Consider the following 19922-nt stretch of genomic DNA (forward strand, 5'->3'; position numbering starts at 1 on the left):
CACTGCTCCAAAAAAGACAAACAATAATAATAACATGTTCATTGTTCACCAAATCTGTGTTACACATAGACAAATAGTATGTCACCTAGTTTGTAAACAGGTTTTTCTGCGTTTAAAAACCCGCATGTACTCACTTATTTAACACTGATAAGGATTCAAGTGGTTTTGACTCAAAACAAAACACCTTTATAGTCAAACACTCCTTCATAACGTCTGTGGATCAGAAATGTCTTTCTCTTTCTTCTCAGCAACACACACACACACACACACACACACACACACACACACACACACACACACACACACACACACACACACACGCACACACACACAATGATGCACCAATACATATCATCATTAGTCCAATATCATTAAAAGGAGGGTAATTACTCCAGACCAGTGCACACACACACACACACACACACACACACACACACACACACACACACACACACACACACACACACACACAGTGCCTGCAACATGTAAACTGGAATTAGTGTTAACAAACAGGTGTGTGTGTGTGTGTGTGTGTGTGTGTGTGTGTGTGTGTGTGTGTGTGTGTGTGTGTGTGTGTGTGTGTGTGTGTGTGCACTGGTCTGGAGTAATTACCCTCCTTGTAATGATATTGGACTAATGATGATACGTATTGGTGCATCATTGTGTGTGTGTGTGTGTGTGTGTGTGTGTGTGTGTGTGTGTGTGTGTGTGATACCATGTGTGCTAGCTGTCATAAAAGCAAATTACGAGCATGAAAAAGGAACAATGTGAGCTAAGTTTTTTAGCATAAATGCTGGTTGGATAGAGGAGAGAGAGGCAGGGGAAAAGTAGAGAGAAAGGGAGGAGGGGGTTTATGTGTATTTATTTCCTCTGGAGGGAAGGGAGGAGGAAAGGGAGTGAGGAGGCGGTAAGAGGAGAAGTAGAGATGGCAGCTGGCTCTCAGGCTTCTAAAAACAAACGGAATAGAGCTCGTTTGGAGGGGGACGCATTCTTCTAATATCAGGAGGAGAGGAAAGCAGACATGAAGTACAGACCGCTGGTGAGATGCTCTCTGGGTTGCAGTGGAACACGAGCGGAGGTCTGGGGTTTTCTGCAGGAGAAGGATCACTGAAGGGACGATGGAGTTTAGGGAAGGAAGTTCAGAGGAGAGGGTTTGTGTCACGATGTTGAGTTGTTGTTGAAGGACTCAGGTGAGAGAGGACATGTGAGAGCTGTGGCAGGTTCTGTTTGTATACGTGACAGCATCAATGGTTGCTCACAGAGTTTATTGTACCTATAGCATTCCTTACATTCCTGTATCTAAATATGGGAATATGCTTGTTTTTTAAATAGAAACAAATATATAAAGAAATATAAAAAACTGCAGAAAATGTTTAAGAATATATTAACAAGTAAAAAATGAAAAAAGTTCTTCTAAAAAAATAATACAATTCAAATAATATGAAATATATATATATACTAAGAATAAAAAAAAGTGTGTGTGCAGGGCGAGGCCATCACATGGTGGTGTTGTGTGGCTGGGCGGCATTCTTTGGCAGCGAGTAACAGAGAGCGTGTTAATGAGAAAAATGTGTGTTGATGTATCAGCTGTGTGTGTGTGTGTGTGTGTGTGTGTGTGTGTGTGTGTGTTGATGTATCAGCTGTGTGTGTGTGTGTGTGGGACTCAAGGTGAGATTTGAGTTTCCATAACATGTCTTCTTTCACACGTGTGGAAAGAAGACGTCCAAAAACCACATTTCGTTTTTTATTTGAATAACTGTGTCTGTTAGTGTCTGAGGATTTCTCCTAAATTTCTCATTTGAACATTCAATTTCAGAAAACTGTCATTAATGAATTGGGAAGTTTCGCGGTGATATCTTTTAGTTCAATGTTTTGTAAGAACTGAACAATACACATCTAAATGTCCTCTTCAGCAGCACTTTCACACATCAAGCTCTCCAGTTTCCTTCCCATCGATACTCTGAAGCTTTCTACCGAGGGTGTCGTTCACACATCACTCACAGCCGAATTGAACACCCTTTTACTCATGACACATACATGCAGAAAATTGACTTTTTTTAACCTGGTTCCATCCAATGACAACATTTCTGTTATGGAGAAGTATGCACATGATCACATATTTAAAGGGGCCTTATTGTTATGCTCATGTGCCTCTACTGGCCGTTCCGCCTACTCAAACAGTTGAGCAATTCAAATTTGGCAAATAAAAAGATAAAACATGTTAAAAATAACATCGTGTTAAAACAATGAAAGGGTTAAAACAAAAAAAGACATCTATGGCGCGTTTCCACTGCAGGCCTCGCTCGGCCTCGCTCGGTTTGGTTAGGCCTTATTAGGCCCGGCTCACTTTAATGCTGCGCTTCCATTACAGTTTAGGAACTGGGGCAGTTACTATAGTAACGCAGTGTAGGCGGAGCCGTGACGTCATCTTCAATGAGAGCCCCAGAAAAACAACACAGCCGTTAGCTCTTAGCAGTCAGAGCACACAGCTCTTCATATCTGTTCAGAAACTAGACAAAAGTTAAACAAGTACAAACCACAGACTGCCTGTGTCATGGAGAATACAGTCGCTGGTTTATTTATGTCTGTATAGGCCGTTGTTGTGAGTGTGGACGGTCGGAGCATATATAACGTTAGCTTAGCCAATCTCCATTTAGAAAACACGCATTTTAAAGGGTTTTTCGCCTGCCATCTGTCTGCAGACTCAAAGCATTAATTCATGGTTCTTACTAACCGGTATCAGTATGTTGTTACTTCGGCATCATTTTGAAACGTGTATTACAATTAATTCACGGTCAAATATGTTCATCCTTGCCAGCGATTCTCTCTCTAGTTTAGCATACTCAGCCCGACTCAGCCTGGTTGTTCCTGGCCCTAGAACCACGATTTTATGGGGCCAGAAAAACTGTGAATTAAGACCCGCTAGCCGGTACTAGGCCAAGTGGAAACGCAACCAAAAACGGGCCCCCACGGCTCGGCACGCTTAAAGCGAGCTCCCCGCTGCAGTGGAAACGCGCCCTGACCCTCTGCTGTTGTGTCCCACAGGCTGTCAGTAACTCTGAATAATCTAGAGCAGGGGTCGGCAACCCCTGGCACCGTAACCAGTGGCACACTAGGAATAAGTGGAATAAGTGTGCAAAATATTTAAATTGTATTTTCGGATCCTGAACGAGACAGAGCGCGTCTGCCCGTTACCTGCAGAAGGAAGCCATGCACGCAGCGCAGCCCCGCTCTCTTTAACTCAGGCTACCCATAAGGAGCCGTACACATGTTTTTGCGTGGCTGTGTCTTTAGTTGAAAGCCCAGTGACGATCTGCTCATCGAAAACAATATGCTACACAGGGGCGGACTGGCCATCTGTGTGTTCTGGAGAATCACAGAACGGACGGTCGTCATTATTATTATGCCGTTTAAACCAAATTTAAACCGCATCATGTAAGTGACAACTGGCTGTTTAATTGTGCCGCCATTACAAATGCAGCCAATAAGACAGTGGTCACTGAGAACGAAGAAGACGCCAGTTTTGTACCCGTCAGGGTTATTTGTGAGGATGACATCAAGGAGGGTGGATTTTTCTGGATTGTTGGTGTCATACCGTGTAGGAGTGAGGATAATCTGCGAGAGATTAAGAGAGTCCCATTGTTTTTGGACCTGCGCAGGAGGGTTGAGCATGTCCCCGTTTAGATCCCCCAGTAGCACAAACTCAGAGTCAGTGTTGGGTGCCAGGAGGGTGCTGAGAGCAGGTAGGGTACATGCTGGGGCAGAGGGTGGGCGATAGCAGCCAGCGACTTTTCAGTGTAGAGCTATTTGCCAGTTTAATGGTTACGATAAGTAGGTCAAATTGTTTGGGGACAGATTCACTAGTGGCGATCGAACACTAGAGGTGTTGCTTTGTGAATATAACCACTCCACCAGCTTTAGAGGATCTATCCTGCCTAAACACATTATAACGATGCCGATGTCAGAGTCTGGGATATTGTTCTTCAGCCAAGACTCAGTGATGACAAGTACCTCCGGGTTTGAGCTGTGAACGAGTGCTTTTATCTGGTCCATTTTTGGCAGTAAGCTTCTAGCATTTACATGTAGAAAACCTAAAGCTTTACGAGAGCAGAAGTCAGGGAAACTCAGATCATTGTGACAAAGATTGACATCAGGGCACAGGTCAGAACTAGGGCTACATAGATCCAGGATGAACGTGCACATTGCCCGATATCATCAGTACTAATACAATCAGAGCACGGCCAAGAGCTAGCAGTGAGTCACAATGCCTAGTTTGTTTAGTGCGCACATTGACAGTGGAATGTAACGTAATCATCTTGTGTAGAGACCTCATACTCACACATGATAGTAGTGGCGGTTCACATTTGTTATGCGCAGGAGGGGGTAGGGAGGCGGCGAGTAACGCAAGGAAAAAGCAGTTCAGTTTGGGATTAGCCATTAGCCAAGTAATAAAGTATTTCTACCGTGAGTTCTGTGCTGAGTGCGTTAGCATTTTTTCGCTCAGGGCTCATTTAGACGCTTCTTGTGAGACTTGTGTTTTGTTTCGGTAAAGATGGTTCGTATCGTCAGTTAGCTGAGTTTCTTCCCGTTAAGTGGGTATGACACATTCATAGGTTGTTAAATGTTAAGAGACTCAGTTTGGCGGGGGCTGCCGGGCTCAACCGCTTAGAGACGTCCCGCCCCTTAGCCTATCACGTACAATGTGTTGGAGCGCTAGCCAATAGGAGCGCTAGTGTTTAATAATGATGTCACTATGTTCTGGAAGTAAACAAAGGAGCTTTTTCAGACCATTTACAAACCTATAGATCAGGAAAAGTAAAACTCCAATAAGCATAAAAATCACCTTTTATTTTCTATTATTCTATAGAATCAGCTGGATCTCACTTTAACCTCACCTTTGCATCCATGAGGATTTGATCATTTTTTACAAGCGTTTCTCCCCTCCCACCACAACGTGTGTGTGTGTGTGTGTGTGTGTGTGTGTGTGTGTGTGTGTGTGTGTGTGTGTGTGTGTGTGTGTGTGTGTGTGTGTGTGTGTGTGTGTGTGTGTGTGTGTGTGTGTGTGTGTGTGTGTGTGTGTGTGTGTGTGTGTGTGTGTGTGTGTGTGTGTGTGTGTGTGTGTGTGTGTGTGTGTGGGGGGGGGGGGGTGTGGGTGTGTGTGTGAAGAGAGAGATTCCTGCGGGGCGTCTGCCTGGTAGTTTACGTTGGGCTCGCCTCTCTCTCTCTCCTCAGGCTAAGGCAACACTTTCTCTTCATGTCTGCGCTGAGAAGAGTTTTCTGAATGAGTCGCTAAACTTTTTCTCGTTACTCCTGGATTGTTTTATGACTTGAACAAACATGGACGTTCGTTGGGGTAGGGTGAGTCTTGAAAGTGTGATTTTTCAGAATGAAAGTGAAGAGCAGTGAAGGATGTCAGTTTCAGTGTAAACCTGCTGCAAGTACTCGTTGAAGTGAAACTGCACTTCCTGTCCACTGTAGATTAACTCTCTGTATACCTGTCGGTGTTTGACAGACACAGGACTGTATCTTGCTAAATTTGCCGCTGGTTATTTGTTTGTGTAATTGTTTGTTTGCATGTCCTTATTAATGTAGTAAACAAATAAGGACAATATGACAACACTAGTGTTTAATACAGTATTGGTTGGTTGCCATAATGGTTGAACTTTCCACTTTATCCACTCTCTGTTTGTCAATCATTGCATTGCATTGTTGCAGTGGCGGTTCTAGACCAATTTGACTGGGGGGGCCAGTTATTTTCTGAGGGGGGCACAATACATGCAGGACGAAAAAGAGAACTAGACAGTATGAAGTAATTGCGCATAAGAAAACAATGCAATACAGTTATTGGTATTTGTTTCAGTACACTTATTTATTTCAGATAGATCTTATAGTTATTACTGTTATCTTCAGCTTAAGTTATAGTGCAATGTTTGCACTAACACCATATTTATATAAAAATAAAGGCAATGAACAGTTACATCTCTACTTTACATAAGGGTGTCTGCACAATCTCACATTACAACAACAAAATCCTGCGGTTTTTAGCAAACCGAGTACCAGACAATATACATTTAAAAAAAAAACTTTTCATTGTTAGGGGGGCCATAGGTCAGAGGTCAGTGTTAGGGGGGCACTGGCCCCCCCTGGCCCCCCTAGAACCGCCCCTGCATTGTTGTCGCTCATCACAATGTAAAGTATTAGCATGCTAGCATAGATCTGAAGCTAGATGTTGGCAGGAAAGAAGGGAGGCATGTGGCGCAGTGGATAGTGCGTTGGTGTTGGGATCAGGGGAGCACAGGTTCAAACCCCACTGCAGTCAGCATGTCTTTGTGTCCCTGAGACACTTCACCCCAAATTGCTCCTGTCCACAGTATTGAGTATGTAAGTCGCTTTGGATAACAGCGTCTAACGAGTGACATATCATGTGATGTAATGTCTTCTAGCGTTAGCAATTCAATTCAAGGATTTACTGTCATTTGTACATTAACTACCGGGTAGATATGTCAATGAAAATCTGAAGTCACAGCAAAACTAATTCATGTGAATGAAGTGATCTGTAAGCTGTGACAGTCGAGTAACAAGTCGAGAGCAAAGCCAGTAACACTTAAACAAATGTAAGTGTTGATTTTAAACCAAGCCCTAAATTCAGGGTTTTTTATCCAAGTAAACAACAAATATTGAAAGTTTGATTTGTATATCTACCTCTAAATCCCTTGTTCTAGCTTTCTTTTTTGTTCCGTCATTGTGTTGTTTTTCTTAAAGCAATATCATCTGGAGAGATTCTTGATTACTTTTCTACCTTATATTTCATTTAGCTTTAGTAACTGACAATAATGTGCAATCAACCATGATGATACAAACTCATAACAGCTAGAAAACTGTAGGTACGTTAGCTTCAAACACTGTAAGTCAAACATTACATGTTACTTGTTAGACGCTTTTGTCCAAAGCCACTTACATACTCAATACTGTGAACAAGTGTCCTGCCCAGGGACACAACGACATGCTGACTGCAATGGGACTCGAACTTGCTATCCCCTGATTCGAAGTCCAGCACACTATCCACTGAGCCACAGCCTCCCCATTTTAAGTGATGGTGCATTAGCTTCGACTAGGGACACTACAAATCTCCTAAACTGAGGCGAGGATTAACGCTTCTACTTCTAAGATAAGATAAGAAGGACTTCATTGATCCCAATTGGTTCCCGCAGCATAAAAAGACAAGGCATTGCACATTAAAGAAATACAAAAAACTACAAATAAACAATCCAAAATGTAAAGGTCTCAAATAGAAATAAAAATAGCATTTAAAAAAAGTAGAAAATATCGAAAAGCAAAAAAAAAGATTTTAAAAAATATATATTTTCAGCTTCTTTTTTTTGCTCGATAATTCCATATGTTTATAAATAAATCCCGTCAGGCTTTCAGTACGGCCGGCGCTCACAGAGTCCTCCCTGCTGCAGGCGGTGTTGTTTCGCCCCTCACGGCCCCAGGTAGAGTTTGTTTCTCGCACCTGGTCGCTCCTGTCTGACGGCTCTGAACACAAAGAGTCTCTCGGGATGGAAATGAACATTTTCATGGCTCAGCCTGCAGGGGCGTTTCCACAGCAATCAAACAAACATGGGTCCTCCTGTGCAACACTGTTCTTCAAATCCACAGGAGAACACACCTGGTGTTCAGAGGGGAATCTCACCTCTGTTAATACAGACATAGAAATGTATAGTAGGGTCCACTCCCAAGCACACAGAAACTGCCAGAGGCTAACTTGCATAGCTGGGCAGTTTGCTCAATTAGCACCATTTAGCACATTTAGACACTAGTTTAATAATGGCTTGGCCGATTTGGACAGTTTTGGAGATTATTGAGCATCCTGAATCCATTTCTGACATTTTCAGGATCAAAAATGTCACTTTTAACCAGAAAGTGGTTGTATTTGTACCCCCAGCGGGCTGATTTTTATACATATTAGGTCGATTTTAAAGTTTTAGGGGACTAATATCTGGCATTTTTTATCCTAAAAATGTCAGAACGTCCTCAAAAACCTCAAAAACCACCGCAAAATTGTCCAAATCGGCCAAGCTATTTGTTAACTATCGTCTTCATGTAGAGGATTAAAGATTTTTTTTAATTATATAATTCCCAATTTAGCTCAACATTTTCTCAAAAAATGGAACATGTTTTGTAGAAAAACATTGTTATATTCCTCAAAGTAAGGTGCTGCATGATCAGTTGTTGTGGGTTAGCAATATCTCCTTTCCTTTGGTAAAGGATGGTCCTGTGCATTCTTAAGGAGACGATAAAGGAAGCATTGAAGTCTCCTTTCCTTATCATCTAGAGATTTGAACTTGTTTCATGACACTCCGGTACTTCCGGCTCATTTCACTCAGTTAACAAACTTAGGAGAGACTTGTTTTGATGTAACAATATATTCATTGCTAAGAATACACAGATGAATGTAATGATGTTTGGAGAGCGTAGTGAGATTGAAATATGTGACAGATATAAAGACGGTTGAACGTGCGCTGAGCTTCATTATTATGACTTTTCACACATGGAGGACATCCTGAGAAAATGAATCTCAGACGTTCAGTTCTTTTTCACATCATGCTTCTTCTCTTCCACCGGGCAGAACCCATGAGAATCAGTGCCAGCAGACGACTGATTCACCGTTCTCTGCATTTCTTCACGAGAACCAGCCTCACTAATTATAGAAGTTTCACAAATCATGCTGGACTTTATTTCCTCCAAGAGACACTGGAGCGTTTCTGTGCAAATTCAACTCCAGTTGGTTCACACGCTGTGGAAACCATGTGTTTCTTTACTCTGTTCAGTGTGAGGGAGACCAACAGTATGAAAGTCATATAAAGTGGACACAATTCTCATTTAAAGCCTTGTTTACAGACGGATATCTGTATGCGGTCAGAAATCACTATGTAATGTGTCACGATATGTTTTCGAATCAAAGAAATTGGTAGAACAAATCTCCATCTAATGTCTAAATCTAATGTCGGCAACAGAATGGTGAAGATGTTTTATCATGCTTTTCTTGAAAGTGTGCTCTCCTTCGGCATCATATGCTGGTTCAGTAACGCCACTGAGGCACAGAAGAAGTCAGTCAGGAGGGCCGTAACTTTGTCCAGTAAATTGACAGGAATCTCATTTTCTAGTCTAGAAAGCTTATATAAGGACAGAGTTTTAAAATTGGCACACAATATTGTGAGTGACCTGAGGCACTCTCTCGCCTCTTACTTTGAACTGTTGCCATCCGGGCGGAGATATCGTGCCCCTTATTTAAAAAAGAACAGATCTACGCCGTCTTTCGTCCCACAAGCCATCAAACTCCTGAATAAATGATGGCTAGGACGCACTGTTTACCCAGCTGGTCTGGCCCTGTCCCCCCTATTTCGCAAATGAGGGCCTATAGGCCGCTTGTCATGTCTGCCGATATCTGGTTTTCTTATGTCTGTTTGCTTTTATCTGTGTCTATGTTGTTGTCAGTGATGTATTGTCTTATCTTTTTAAATGCGTCTGTGATGTGCTGCAACCCATTTTCCCCTCGGGACTAATAAACGAATACTATACTATACAGTATCTATTTTCTCACTTGGGATATCCTGAATTTCCTCCTTTTCCCTTCATTTCTTCAAAACCATCACCTTGTCTTTGACACCAATGTTAGTTTTTAGGATGCAGAAGATAAAGAAAACAGCGCGCACCCAGAATCTGCACTTAAAATCGATTGCAAAACTACATTGCATTGTAAAACCTATAGGTCATGGTGCATTCAGGTGACAACATCGTAGCGTTGTTGTAAAATATCCTTCTTGCTATTTTTATTATCCCCATCCCCAAATGAAGTCCTTAAAGAAGGTCCTCATGTCTGTGAAGCTGTAAAACTTGTTATGCCTTTTTATGCTTGAAAATGGCTTAAAATAGGATTATACAGTTAATTTGCTACAGATGTACAAATCAATTACTCTTCTGACCATCTTAAACCAATAAAGACGGTACATCTGCTTTATGAATACACCCCTCGCTCCACAGATAAGTGGAGAGTGTCTAATTCCATGCTTATGTAAGATTAGATGTCGTTTCCATCTCATAATGACCCATCATGAGGTTGGTATGGCGCAGGGAAAGCAGTGGAGGAGGTTTACAGAAACAGTGGGACATCTGAGAGCGATGCAAAGGTCAAACTGCTTTTGTTTCTGCCTTTCTCAGCTTCTCATGCATCACTCCTGAAATATGTGCTGCGTTAGGAGGAGAGACAGGGGGATGGGACACTGGAAAGAGGAACAATTGGTGAAAAAGTAGAGTGGGATTGATTGACTACAGCCTTTTAGTGCAGGAATGAGTCCTTTTTAAACCTAAACATGAATTATTTTAGCACTTCCTGTTCCACTTGTCTGGAGGTCAAGGGTTTTCTGAATGTGTTTTTGGTTGTAAAAATGGCTGTTGCTAACAAGTGTCTAAATGAAAACGTCATCACGCTAACATTAGCCGCCTTTAGCTTAGCGGTGGTGATGTGAAGTCACGTGACCGTGCTGTAGTTCCTTTATAGCCCAACATTAGCCTCCTTTAGCTTAGCGTTGGTGACGTGAAGTCATGTGACCGTGCTGTAGTTCCTTTATAGGCCAACATTAGCCACCTTTAGCTTAGCGGTGGTGACGTGAAGTCATGTGACCCTGCTGTAGTTCCTTTATAGGCCAACATTAGCCGCCTTTAGCTTAGCGGTGGTGACGTGAAGTCATGTGACCGTGCTGTAGTTCCTTTATAGCCCAACATTAGCCGCCTTTAGCTTAGCGGTGGTGACGTGAAGTCATGTGACCCTGCTGTAGTTCCTTTATAGGCCAACATTAGCCACCTTTAGCTTAGCGGTGGTGACGTGAAGTCATGTGACCGTGCTGTAGTTCCTTTATAGCCCAACATTAGCCGCCTTTAGCTTAGCGGTGGTGACGTGAAGTCATGTGACCGTGCTGTAGTTCCTTTATAGCCCAACATTAGCTTCCTTTAGCTTAGCGGTGGTGACGTGAAGTCATGTGACCGTGCTGTAGTTCCTTTATAGCCCAACATTAGCCACCTTTAGCTTAGCGGTGGTGACGTGAAGTCATGTGACCGTGCTGTAGTTCCTTTATAGCCCAACATTAGCCTCCTTTAGCTTAGCAGTGGTGACGTGAAGTCATGTGACTGTGCTGTATTTCCTTTATAGTCCAACATTAGCCTCCTTTAGCTTAGCAGTAGTGTCGTGAAGTCATGTGACCGTGCTGTAGTTCCTTTATAGCCCAACATTAGCCGCCTTTAGCTTAGCGGTGGTGACGTGAAGTCATGTGACGTGAAACATATGTTTTTGGTCGAGGACACCCTTACGATGCTTATTTCAAGGTTAGCTGACAAAAACATAACATCTCTTTGGTGCTGCAGTTAGTTTTTGTTCACATACACATTACATGTCACTAGACGCTTTTATCCAAAGCGACTTACATACTCAATACTGTGGGCAATCCCTACAGGAGCACTTTGGGGTGAAGTGTCTCAGGGACACAACGACAAGCTGACTGCAGTGGGGTTTGAACCTGTAACCCCCTGATCCGGACACCAACGCATTATCCACTGCGCCACATCTGTACCTACCCTTTAAAAGCTCTTATCCGTCAGAGACTAGCAGAGCGTTGCACCTCCTCAGGTCTCCTTCTGATCATCTGGCCTTGTTTGCTGCTCAGGATTTGGAAAACATGACGACGTGTGCTTTAGGAACCGGGGCGGGGGTCCAGTAGGTAGACGGAGGAAAGCCAAACGGAGAGAGTGGCATTATGAAACAATGAAGTAATGGAGAGAGAAGGGGAGAGGCTGGAACAAGTGCATGAGAGAGGGAATGTATAGGAAGAGGAGGGGAAGTTAGGCTCTGGTTTCTTTCCTCCCTGGCGCCTTAGCATTCGGAGGGTTTTGTAATGAACCCTGACGTCTTGATGCAAACGAGTGCGACCGCTAACACTGATTTAACCTTTATGTTGGGTCTAAACATCAGATTCAGAATCAGGTTTGGTAGGTTGACACGTACGAGGAATCTGACTTGATGTCGTGGTGCATACAAAAAAGTAAAACAAGAATTAAAAACACAGATAGAGAACTAGAAAAATATAAAATAAAATATAGTAATATATCACAGTATTTACACAGAAATTGAATAAAATATGGAATACAAATCTGAAAACAGATATTGTTGTACAATGTGTGCATTAATGTAAGGCATTATGCCACGCTCTTGTAATTCTTTCCTAGAAAATGTCCTCTGCTACACAGGAAGTCATATTTTTCCAGCTGTAGCAACAAAAGTGTGTGTGTTGAATTAGAAGAAAACGTATTTAAAATAGTTGAAATATGTAAGAAAAACCAAGGTAGAGAAGTCAAACCAAACGGCCATTATACTGTTTGATTGACAGGTGAGAAGTGTAGCGACTGTTAACAAGGAATGTTAGACACACACACACACACACACACACACTCACACACACACACACACACACACACACACACACACACACATACACACACACACACACACACACACACACACACACACACACACAGCTGCAGTTTCTTTGCTTGCTGTAGAAACGTGTGAAACAAAAGGTCACAGAGCTCAAGGCGTCCAGCGGTGAGAGAAACGAGGACATTTGAGCTCACACGCTTGTAATAATACTTTAAAAAATACATTAATACTTGGGTCAATAACACACTCATTTAATACATTCATAGGCTGTCAGACCCTATTCAACCTCCCTTAAAAGTATACATGCTGATATACACCTGAACATCAGCAGGAGAGGACTCTTTAAAGTAGAGACACTACATACTGATATACACCTGAACATCAGCAGGAGAGGACTCTTTAAAGTAGAGACACTACATACTGACATACACCTGAACATCAGCAGGAGAGGACTCTTTAAAGTAGAGACACTACATACTGATATACACCTGAACATCAGCAGGAGAGAACTCTTTAAAGTAGAGACACTACATACTGATATACACCTGAACATCAGCAGGAGAGGACTCTTTAAAGTAGAGACACTACATACTGATATACACCTGAACATCAGCAGGAGAGGACTCTTTAAAGTAGAGACACTACATACTGATATACACCTGAACATCAGCAGGAGAGGACTCTTTAAAGTAGAGACACTACATACTGACATACACCTGAACATCAGCAGGAGAGGACTCTTTAAAGTAGAGACACTACATACTGATATACACCTGAACATCAGCAGGAGAGGACTCTTTAAAGTAGAGACACTACATACTGACATACACCTGAACATCAGCAGGAGAGGACTCTTTAAAGTAGAGACACTACATACTGATATACACCTGAACATCAGCAGGAGAGGACTCTTTAAAGTAGAGACACTACATACTGATATACACCTGAACATCAGCAGGAGAGGACTCTTTAAAGTAGAGACACTACATACTGATATACACCTGAACATCAGCAGGAGAGGACTCTTTAAAGTAGAGACACTACATACTGATATACACCTGAACATCAGCAGGAGAGGACTCTTTAAAGTAGAGACACTACATACTGATATACACCTGAACATCGGCAGGAGAGGACTCTTTAAAGTAGAGACACTACATACTGATATACACCTGAACATCAGCAGGAGAGGACTCTTTAAAGTAGAGACACTAACTGATATACACCTGAACATCAGCAGGAGAGGACTCTTTAAAGTAGAGACACTACATACTGATATACACCTGAACATCAGCAGGAGAGGACTCTTTAATGTAGAGACACTACATACTGATATACACCTGAACATCAGCAGGAGAGCACTCTTTAAAGTAGAGACACTACATACTGATATACACCTGAACATCAGCAGGAGAGGACTCTTTAAAGTAGAGACACTACATACTGATATACACCTGAACATCAGCAGGAGAGGACTCTTTAAAGTAGAGACACTACATACTGATATACACCTGCACATCAGCAGGAGAGGACTCTTTAAAGTAGAGACAATACATACTGATATACACCTGCACATCAGCAGGAGAGGACTCTTTAAAGTAGAGACAATACATACTGATATACACCTGCACATCAGCAGGAGAGGACTCTTTAAAGTAGAGACACTACATACTGATATACACCTGAACATCAGCAGGAGAGGACTCTTTAAAGTAGAGACACTACATACTGATATACACCTGAACATCAGCAGGAGAGGACTCTTTAAAGTAGAGACACTACATACTGATATACACCTGAACATCAGCAGGAGAGGACTCTTTAAAGTAGATCAAGATATAGTGCAGATTTATTCGGCTAGTTTTTGTGTTGTTTGGATCATATCTTCTTCACTTTATTTTTCCCTCAGTGCTAATTAATAAGTCCTCTCGTCCCTCAAGCGTTGCCTTTTTAATCCTGCGTCTCTCCTCCGCTCTGTCCTGAGGGACGGAGAGTACAGTACTGCTCAGCACAACAACACCTGCTATACACTGACTCTCACTCTCCACCTGCAGCACAGATCAGCGTTAAAGATAAAATAAGAAGTTCTCTATTGATCCCAAGTTGTGACACTTTGAACATGAACGTGGCTGATATCCGTAACCTCATGCGTAAAACTCAAGCCTCTATTCTACAAAACGGCTTTCTGAGAAAACCTTCTGATGAGCTCGGAAATGTGAGTTTTGCGGATTGACTGTCATTTAAATCTGTGTTGTCGGGTAGTTTTTGGGGGACGTTGGTAGAAAAGAGAACGTTTTTTACTCCTATGTCTAAGTGTTGCTCCTTTTTGATTTTCTACTAGTCGTTAGATTCCTAAGAGGTTGTTTTAAAGACAACTTTGGATGATACACACATAGGATCTACTGTGTTTGAATGAATTTGAGGACTGCTTTTCAGTCTAACGTGTATTTTTTGTTGATGTATATATATTTTAAATGTTGAATTAAGCAGACATTTCATTTCAGGATTCAACTTATCTGAGATAGAAGATGATGGAAATTGAACCCTGCTCATTTTAAAAGTGTTAGATTTAAAGTATTTATTGGGAATGTTGAAAATGAAATCAATAAATTGAGTATTCTAAATATACATGATCAAGATGACCTTTAATAACCCTGACGAGATTAATTTATATATAACGCTGTGAAAAATATCTGACAAAATCTCACACTCACAGAATACTTTATTCTAGTTTGAATTGTATTTATTCGGGAAGGTTTTGATTTATGATAATCCAGTATAGTGTGTTCTTGAAAAAGGAAATGCACAGTAAGAAAGAACAGACTCACATAGTATTGTATTTATTTATCTTTATTTTTTTATTTTTGCGTGGGTTATTTTGATGATTACCTAATTTAAGATTATTTAAGAGTTTGATCTGGTTGGTTTGTGGTGTCTGTGGCTCAGTTGATGTCGCCCTCGAATCACAAAGATTTGATTCCCTCGCAGACATGTTGATTTAATCTTTGGCGAGATACTAAAGTGTGTGTGTGTGTGTGTGTGTGTGTGTGTGTGTGTGTTAAACTCCCTGTATAGCAGCCTATAGGTATGAATGTGTGTACATGGGTGAATGTTTATCCTATCTGTGTTGCAATAAAACGATACAGGCAACTCTTGTTGGTTAAAGTCGTGATGTATTTTTACCCACAATGCCTGTGCTCCAGCCTGTGTGTGTCCTATGAAAACGGTCATTTGTCTCCGAGTTTGTGCCTCAGTGATAAATGATTTTAATTGCGGCCTTCTCCTAGTTGTCAGTAATAAAGATGGCTGATGTGTAGCTTCGCCTCCCTTCTTCATTTGTCTTAATGAACAGGACAGAGTTTAGTTGATGAGGTGTTGCAGAACATATACATACATATATATATATATATATATATATATTTGTTATTGTTTGTTAATAGAGAATACATATTGTGCATTTTTGTTATTTTAATGGAGTGTAGCAACAAAAAGCTGTGTGTGTGTGTGTGTGTGTGTGTGTGTGTGTGTGTGTGTGTGTGTGTGTGTGTGTGTGTGTGTGTGTGTGTGTGTGTGTGTGTGTGTGTGTGTGTGTGTGTGTGTGTGTGTGTGTGTGTGTGTGTGTGTGTGTGTGTGTGTGTGTGTGTGTGTGTGTGTGTGTGTGTGTGTGTGTGTGTGTGTGTGTGTGTGTGTCACCACTTCAAACGAGTCAACCTCTTTGCTTTGTTTGTCTTTGATCTGATTGAACTCTTTAAACAAAGGATTATTTTCTCTCTTCTGAAACAACACGCCTCACCTCCTGTGTTTCCTCCTCAGGTGGTGGCCAGTGACGGGGTTCGGGCGATGATGGAGTCCGCCCTGACAGCCAGAGACCGGGTGGGGGTGTCCGACTTTGTTCTCCTGGAGAACTTCACGAGCGAAGCCTCGTTCATCGAGAACCTCCGAAAGCGCTTCAAAGAAAACCTCATCTACGTGAGTCAAAGTCAACTTCATTGTCAATCTTTGAGTTTGTGTGTACAGACAGAGAGATCGAAATAACGTTTCCCACAATCCTGAATACAAAATATGTATAAAAATACGTATATCCTATATATATACACAATCAACAGACACATTTATACATATGCACACATTAAGACATAACTAAAAGTACAACAATCAATATATACAAAATAACAGTCACTTCAATATCTTTGAGAAATGTACATTAGTGCAAGATTCCAGAGAGGGCTAAAGTACACACATCCTGTACTCAAGTAGAAGTACAGATACTCGTGTTTAAAAATACTCTGGTAAAAGTAGAAGTACTGACTAAACTTATTTAGTGAAGTGAAAGTAAAGAGGCTTTGAAATGTACTTCAGTAAAAAGTACCCATAACTAGCAGCTGTTTTAAAGAGTACCTGACCTCCCTTTATATTAATAGAACAATAATGTCATTGTTAGCTAATGAATGTTTCCATGCTGAACAACGGCAACATGACAACGTTTCCATTGGTCCCTCTTCTTTAGAGAAGACCAGGAAATGATGGATACACGGATCGTGTTCAAATCAATAGGCACGCAATGACTCTAAAGAATAATGATCACGCACCAAACACACATTCAGACTAAAGGAACCAGCTGTTTGGAAAATGAGAGAAGTAGAAAGTACAAGTATTTGTGTTCAACATGTAAGAAGTAGAAAGTACAGGTATTTGAGTTCAACATGTGAGAAGTAGAAAGTACAGGTATTTGAGTTCAACATGTAAGAAGTAGAAAGTACAGGTATTTGTGTTCAACATGTGAGAAGTAGAAAGTACAGGTATTTGGGTTCAACATGTAAGAAGTAGAAAGTACAGGTATTTGAGTTCAACATGTAAGAAGTAGAAAGTACAGGTATTTGGGTTCAACATGTAAGAAGTAGAAAGTACAGGTATTTGAGTTCAACATGTAAGAAGTAGAAAGTACAGGTATTTGTGTTCAACATGTAAGAAGTAGAAAGTACAGGTATTTGTGTTCAACATGTGAGAAGTAGAAAGTACAGGTATTTGAGTTCAACATGTAAGAAGTAGAAAGTACAGGTATTTGAGTTCAACATGTAAGAAGTAGAAAGTACAGGTATTTGAGTTCAACATGTAAGAAGTAGAAAGTACAGGTATTTGTGTTCAATATGTAAGAAGTAGAAAGTACAGGTATTTGAGTTCAACATGTAAGAAGTAGAAAGTACAGGTATTTGTGTTCAACATGTAAGAAGTAGAAAGTACAGGTATTTGGGTTCAACATGTGAGAAGTAGAAAGTACAGGTATTTGAGTTCAACATGTAAGAAGTAGAAAGTACAGGTATTTGTGTTCAACATGTAAGAAGTAGAAAGTACAGGTATTTGAGTTCAACATGTAAGAAGTAGAAAGTACAGGTATTTGTGTTCAACATGTAAGAAGTAGAAAGTACAGGTATTTGAGTTCAACATGTAAGAAGTAGAAAGTACAGGTATTTGAGTTCAACGTGTAAGAAGTAGAAAGTACAGGTATTTGTGTTCAACATGTAAGAAGTAGAAAGTACAGGTATTTGAGTTCAACATGTAAGAAGTAGAAAGTACAGGTATTTGGGTTCAACATGTAAGAAGTAGAAAGTACAGGTATTTGAGTTCAACATGTAAGAAGTAGAAAGTACAGGTATTTATGTTCAACATGTAAGAAGTAGAAAGTACAGGTATTTGTGTTCAACATGTAAGAAGTAGAAAGTACAGGTATTTCAGTTCAACATGTAAGAAGTAGAAAGTACAGGTATTTGTGTTCAACATGTGAGAAGTAGAAAGTACAGGTATTTCAGTTCATCATGTAAGAAGTAGAAAGTACAGGTATTTGTGTTCATCATGTAAGAAGTAGAAAGTACAGGTATTTGTGTTCAACATGTAAGAAGTCAAAGTAAAAAGTCGTCAGAAAAGTAAGTAGTGGAGTAAAGTACTGATACCAGAAACATGTACTTAAGTACAGCAACAACGTATTTGTACTCTACTACTTCCCACCTCTGTTTATTTCATTCTAAAATGGAGCAACTGTCACAAAGCCCTTTTTTCCCTGTGTGATATATGAAGTATTCAGATTTTAATGTATCATGTGATGCATGTTCTCTCTCCTCCAGACGTACATCGGGTCGGTGCTGGTGTCCGTTAATCCTTACAAAGACCTGGAGATCTACACCAAGAACCACATGGAGCGATACCGCGGAGTCAACTTCTACGAGGTGTCTCCACACATGTGAGTACACACCTCTGCACACACACTTTAGAGTTGGGATGACGTATTTCTGGAGTGGACCCTGAAAGCAGTATCTCCCTGGTTCCCTCCATTAAAGAAAAATGGTATTTCCCCATTGGATTTAGCAAAAAAAATAATCTCTGTGTCAAACAAATGTTTATGATATTTACACGTTTTCTTCAGCCATATATTAACCACTTTATGATTTCTGAATTAAAAAGCCTCCTATAAAGGAACTACAGCATGGTCACATGACTTCACGTCACCACCGCTAAGCTAAAGGAGGCTAATGTTGGGCTATAAAGGAACTACAGCACGGTCACATGACTTCACGTCTCCACCGCTAAGCTAAAGGCGGCTAATGTTGGGCTATAAAGGAACTACAGCACGGTCACATGACTTCACGTCACCACCGCTAAGCTAGATGCGGCTAATGTTGGGCTATAAAGGAACTACAGCACGGTCACATGACTTCACGTCACCACCGCTAAGCTAAAGGTGGCTAATGTTGGGCTATAAAGGAACTACAGCACAGTCACATGACTTCACGTCACCACCGCTAAGCTAAAGGCGGATAATGTTGGGCTATAAAGGAACTACAGCACAGTCACATGACTTCACGTCACCATCGCTAAGCTAAAGGCGGATAATGTTGGGCTATAAAGGAACTACAGCACAGTCACATGACTTCACGTCACCACCGCTAAGCTAAAGGCGGCTAACGTTGGGCTATAAAGGAACTACAGCACGGTCACATGACTTCACGTCACCACCGCCAAGCTAAAGATGGCTAATGTTGGGCTATAAAGGAACTACAGCACGGTCACATGACTTCATGTCACTACCGCTAAGCTAAAGGCGGCTAATGTTGGGCTATAAAGGAACTACAGCACGGTCACATGACTTCACGTCACCACCGCTAAGCTAGAGGCGGCTAATGTTGGGCTATAAAGGAACTACAGCACAGTCACATGACTTCACGTCGCCACCGCTAAGCTAAAGGCGGCTAATGTTGGGCTATAAAGGAACTACAGCACGGTCACATGACTTCACGTCGCCACCGCTAAGCTAAAGGTGGCTAATGTTGGGCTTAATGGCGTTTAGTCGTCTCATTGGGACACTTTAGACACAGTTTTTTTAATTCATAGTCTCATTATAAAGTTGATTTTCTCATCAGCCCACCTCTATCCATAGTAA

General features: G+C 41.3%; 1 protein-coding gene across 4 annotated transcripts; it reads left to right on the forward strand.

Moving 5' to 3' along the window:
• Positions 1-863: 863 nt before the first annotated feature.
• LOC117533148 (unconventional myosin-Ic-A-like) lies at positions 864-18818 on the forward strand. 4 transcript variants are annotated; one of them, XM_034196788.1, is made up of 3 exons: positions 864-1039; positions 16304-16459; positions 18610-18799. In XM_034196788.1, the coding sequence occupies exons 1-3, from the start codon at positions 1022-1024 to the stop codon at positions 18727-18729; spliced, it is 294 nt and encodes a 97-aa protein (XP_034052679.1). In that variant the 5' UTR covers positions 864-1021; the 3' UTR covers positions 18730-18799. The 4 variants fall into 4 exon arrangements, with proteins under 4 accessions (XP_034052679.1, XP_034052677.1, XP_034052678.1 ...); XM_034196786.1 differs by lacking the exon at positions 864-1039 and adding an exon at positions 1104-1151 and having other exon boundaries at positions 18610-18818; XM_034196787.1 differs by lacking the exon at positions 864-1039 and adding an exon at positions 5174-5358.
• Positions 18819-19922: the final 1104 nt, after the last annotated feature.

Source organism: Gymnodraco acuticeps, unplaced genomic scaffold, assembly GCF_902827175.1.
Source record: "Gymnodraco acuticeps unplaced genomic scaffold, fGymAcu1.1, whole genome shotgun sequence".
In the NCBI taxonomy this organism is placed as follows: Eukaryota; Metazoa; Chordata; class Actinopteri; order Perciformes; family Bathydraconidae; genus Gymnodraco; species Gymnodraco acuticeps.

Coding starts and splice junctions, on each gene's coding strand:
- LOC117533148 (XM_034196786.1), top strand. CDS start 1,119: ATGGAGTTTAGGGAAGGAAGTTCAGAGGAGAGG. Junction 1,152..16,303: donor AAGGAAGTTCAGAGGAGAGG/GTTTGTGTCACG, acceptor TTTCCTCCTCAG/GTGGTGGCCAGTGACGGGGT. Junction 16,460..18,609: donor TCAAAGAAAACCTCATCTAC/GTGAGTCAAAGT, acceptor TCTCTCCTCCAG/ACGTACATCGGGTCGGTGCT.